This window comes from Trachemys scripta, chromosome 1 (assembly GCF_013100865.1).
Source record: "Trachemys scripta elegans isolate TJP31775 chromosome 1, CAS_Tse_1.0, whole genome shotgun sequence".
NCBI classification, from domain to species: Eukaryota; Metazoa; Chordata; order Testudines; family Emydidae; genus Trachemys; species Trachemys scripta.
The window spans coordinates 48,198,779-48,202,111 of record NC_048298.1 but is presented as its reverse complement, the minus strand read 5'-3'; the positions used below and the strand labels follow the sequence as shown (position 1 = coordinate 48,202,111).

Sequence of the window (3,333 nt, the reverse complement as noted above, 5' to 3'; positions counted from 1 at the left end):
AGGGTGGGTGTGGCATAAGAGATCCTACCCTCACCATAATCAGCCTGGCAGGGCCAACTATGTTGCTCTCTCAGCAGATCCCTCCAGCCAAGCAGTACAAAGCATATCAAAGTCAAAACATACCAGAGGAGCTGGCTGAGCATGTGGTGAAGCTCACAGAAACACTTTCCAGCTTTGTAGTAGGATTCTAACCACAGGTTTAGTTTTGTGTTTTGGCACAAGCTTCAGCTCCCTTTAGAATTTAGGCCTTAGTGAGTAGCGAAAAGGGGCGTAAACGCAAGTGTTGAGCAGTATATGTTCAAGAACGTACAGGGGGCTTGTTCACTTGCATTTAGACTTCGTCAAAGAGCGTACTGAGTTTATTGATCACATGGGGAAAAGTTACATAAACATCTGATTCTAATAACCCTATTGCTCAGAATTAAAAAACAGTCACTGAACAAAATAAGTAAGTCTTCATTGTTGCAAAACAAACAATCCCCAAAATGTGAGCACCTCAAAGAAAACTAAACATAAATGTATATGAAACAACAGATATGTGCACAAAACATTTGGTCATTTCAATCTTTTCTTCAGAAATCTTTTCCTTGTTTGAGTGGTCAATATATTACATATACTCTCCTATGTATCATACACATTTTAAAGAAAAATCATGGTCTAATCCTTAAGCACAGCTATTGATTAAATTTGATTCTAATTTGAAACAGGAATCCAAGCTACAGAAGTGGCACATTATAAGATAAAAATACAGAAGAAAAGGTTTTGCACATTTCTCTATTTCACCCATGTCTCAGCCTGACTACAGCAGAAGTGAGCTGTTGCGGAGGGATTAACTCTAATTAGAAAGAACATCTGCACTCAAACAGAAGTCTAAGTAGGCTGTTCTTTAGTTATCATATTAAGAGTGCGTCAATATTTCCAAATCTTTATTATCCTGACGAGAAGGTTTATGGCTGCTTTCCTGCTGACTAACCCCTGAAATCAAATTGTAGAAATGTTATATTTAGTATATGAACTTTCACTGTGAATGAATCTGGGCAATTTTTTCTTCTTCAAATAGCTTGTTTCCATCTTTACTTTAATGCAACCCCTCATCCCAAGGAATATGAAATAATCATCTTCTTACTGTCATGAAGACAGATCCTGTAAACTCTTTCTACCAGTAATAATTTTTATTAGCAAGGATGGCAATGCAAGAAGGGTTTGCAGGATCGTGCTCCATGGTTTTGAAAGTTGCCAGGAACTGAGGCTCAGTTTTAAACTCATAACAAGTAGAGTTTAAGATTATTCTTGACCAAGTCATCTCTTTAAAAAGTCATAGCTGTCCATTTCTTTTCCTTGCATATAAGCCTAGACAGGCACAGAATCCAATGATAGTGAGAACTATGCCTAGCAAGAGAGCAATTGCATCTCCAGCATCCAGGGCTTCAACCACAGGCAGCATAAGCATCAGTGAAATGAGCACCAAAAAGAGTTTTGAGGTGTTCCCAAGAAAAGCCATGTTGCTGATCAGGTGGTCTTGGAAGGGAGGTTAAACAATGACGAGAAGCTGGTACTTCAAATGTATCTAAAAATAAAACAAAAAGGAACATGAAAGGGTTTTTTCCTTTAAATTTATTTCTAAGAACTCCAGATCAACAGATGTGACTGGAGTATCACCAAATCTGTATGGAAATGTATTGTAGTGTGATTGATCCACAGAGCAGGAATGAGACTTGGAGATTCAGGCTTGGTCTTCACCGACACAAAAATGAGATTAAAAAAAACGGTGAGAGTTCTCTCTCTGTAAAATCCTAAGTAAACACTATGGTGTCTTCATCATGAGGAAGCTAGCCAAGGTCAGCACTGTACTCACCACCCATGGTTGATCTTACCTAGTTTATCTTGCAGTAACACTAAAGTGCCTTGTCTCCACTAGGATTTTACAGCAGGATAGCTAATGCAGGAAAACACACACTTTTTTGATCAGTGAAGACATAGCTTTAGGGAAGTTATTCTGGCATAAGGGAGGGTGAGAATATAAAACGAAAAGTTCTTGTGGAATAGGTCCCCGTGTGCATACTCTATTCTGGAATAAGGAAGCCTTTTTCCAGTTTAGCTTTAATTTACTTCCAAAGTGGATCAAGCTAAATCAGAAAAAAAGGCAATCTTATTCTGAAGTAAGTGTGTTCACATGGGGAACTATTCTGGTCAATATCTCCATGCAGACAAGCCCTTTGGTTTTCTTCCTGGCTCTGCCAAAGATTCTTATATGACCTGGGGCAAGTCACTTAAATCTCACTGCGCTTCAGTTTCCCCATAATTATCCCCTAATTGCTAGGGTGATCCATGCATTATGATAGTAGCCTTGTCAGTGATATAACATTTATCTTATTACCATGCTTAACATCCCACTCCACCTAAAGAAGTGGACCTAAAACTGAATGAATGTACACACTTACACTGTGCTTACACTTTTCCAGATTTCCCTTCCCTCTGGCTAAACACTGGAGTTTGAAGGGCAGATGAGCATAGAGATTGAGAAAACAGGACAACAGTGTAAATTATCTACAAGTTTTTGTCTTCTATTAAAAATCTAACAGCAACTTACCTTAACTCTATAATTACTCCTTTATGGTTAGCACTGGAATCCAGAAAGCAATGAACTCCACTCAGTCATCACCTGTCAAAAATCAAGAGAGTTATTTGTTCAGTTAATGGAAATGTAAATGCTCTGCTGGCCATAGACAGTGGAAGGGAAACCAGGAACAGGCGGTGAAGTGAGTGAAAAAAATCTTCTTAGAGCTTAAGAGTCATGTGCAGCAACATGTGACAGGCAAATAAAATCGGCTTCTCTGGAGACAACTTTGCGCAAAATATGAACTCTGGGTATGAAAGCAAAGGGGTAGCTTGAGCTGTGAACGGCCCCGGATCTCTTTAATCTACAAAGTTATCGTCTCACCCTGTGTTAGAAGCCAGGCGTATGTGCATTACCTTCCTGGAGGCAGCCATTAGAGGGAGAAAGAGAAAGAGGAAGACAGTTTGACTACATTTCCCAGCATTTGTGCTGCCTACAATTCCCACAGTGCATTGAAGCAGATCAGAGTTAACCTTTTACATACACATAGAGGGCAGATTTAAAAAAAAAAAAAAAAATTCAGGCATTTTGCTTCCAGTGGAAATTCAGATTGATTGTCTACTGAGTATACAGCTGTCAACGTATCTATACTCTATCTGATATCCACTAATCTTTCTTTGCTTTATACAGCTTTTAGGACCTGATTTGGCTCGTGTAACGCCATCAACTTTTGCTCCTGATTTACATCAGTATAATTGACAGTAGAACCAGGGCCT

At 39.1% G+C, this 3,333-nt stretch overlaps 1 protein-coding gene across 2 annotated transcripts; it reads right to left on the bottom strand.

The window, feature by feature from the left end:
* Positions 1 to 325: 325 nt before the first annotated feature.
* Positions 326 to 3,044, bottom strand: SMIM30 (small integral membrane protein 30). Of its 2 annotated transcripts, none has more exons than XM_034769109.1 (3): positions 2,974 to 3,044; positions 2,591 to 2,662; positions 326 to 1,567 (listed from the first exon to the last, which is right to left on the bottom strand). In XM_034769109.1, exon 3 carries the CDS (start codon positions 1,499 to 1,501, stop codon positions 1,316 to 1,318), a length of 186 nt encoding a protein of 61 aa, XP_034625000.1. In that variant the 5' UTR covers positions 1,502 to 1,567; positions 2,591 to 2,662; positions 2,974 to 3,044; the 3' UTR covers positions 326 to 1,315. The 2 variants fall into 2 exon arrangements, with proteins under 2 accessions (XP_034625000.1, XP_034624991.1); XM_034769100.1 differs by having other exon boundaries at positions 2,942 to 3,026.
* Between the last annotated feature and the right edge of the window lie 289 nt (positions 3,045 to 3,333).

What these genes read in the sequence shown, in the direction of transcription:
- SMIM30 (XM_034769109.1), bottom strand. Translation starts at nt 1,501, where the DNA reads ATGGCTTTTCTTGGGAACACCTCAAAACTCTTTTTGGTGCTCATTTCA.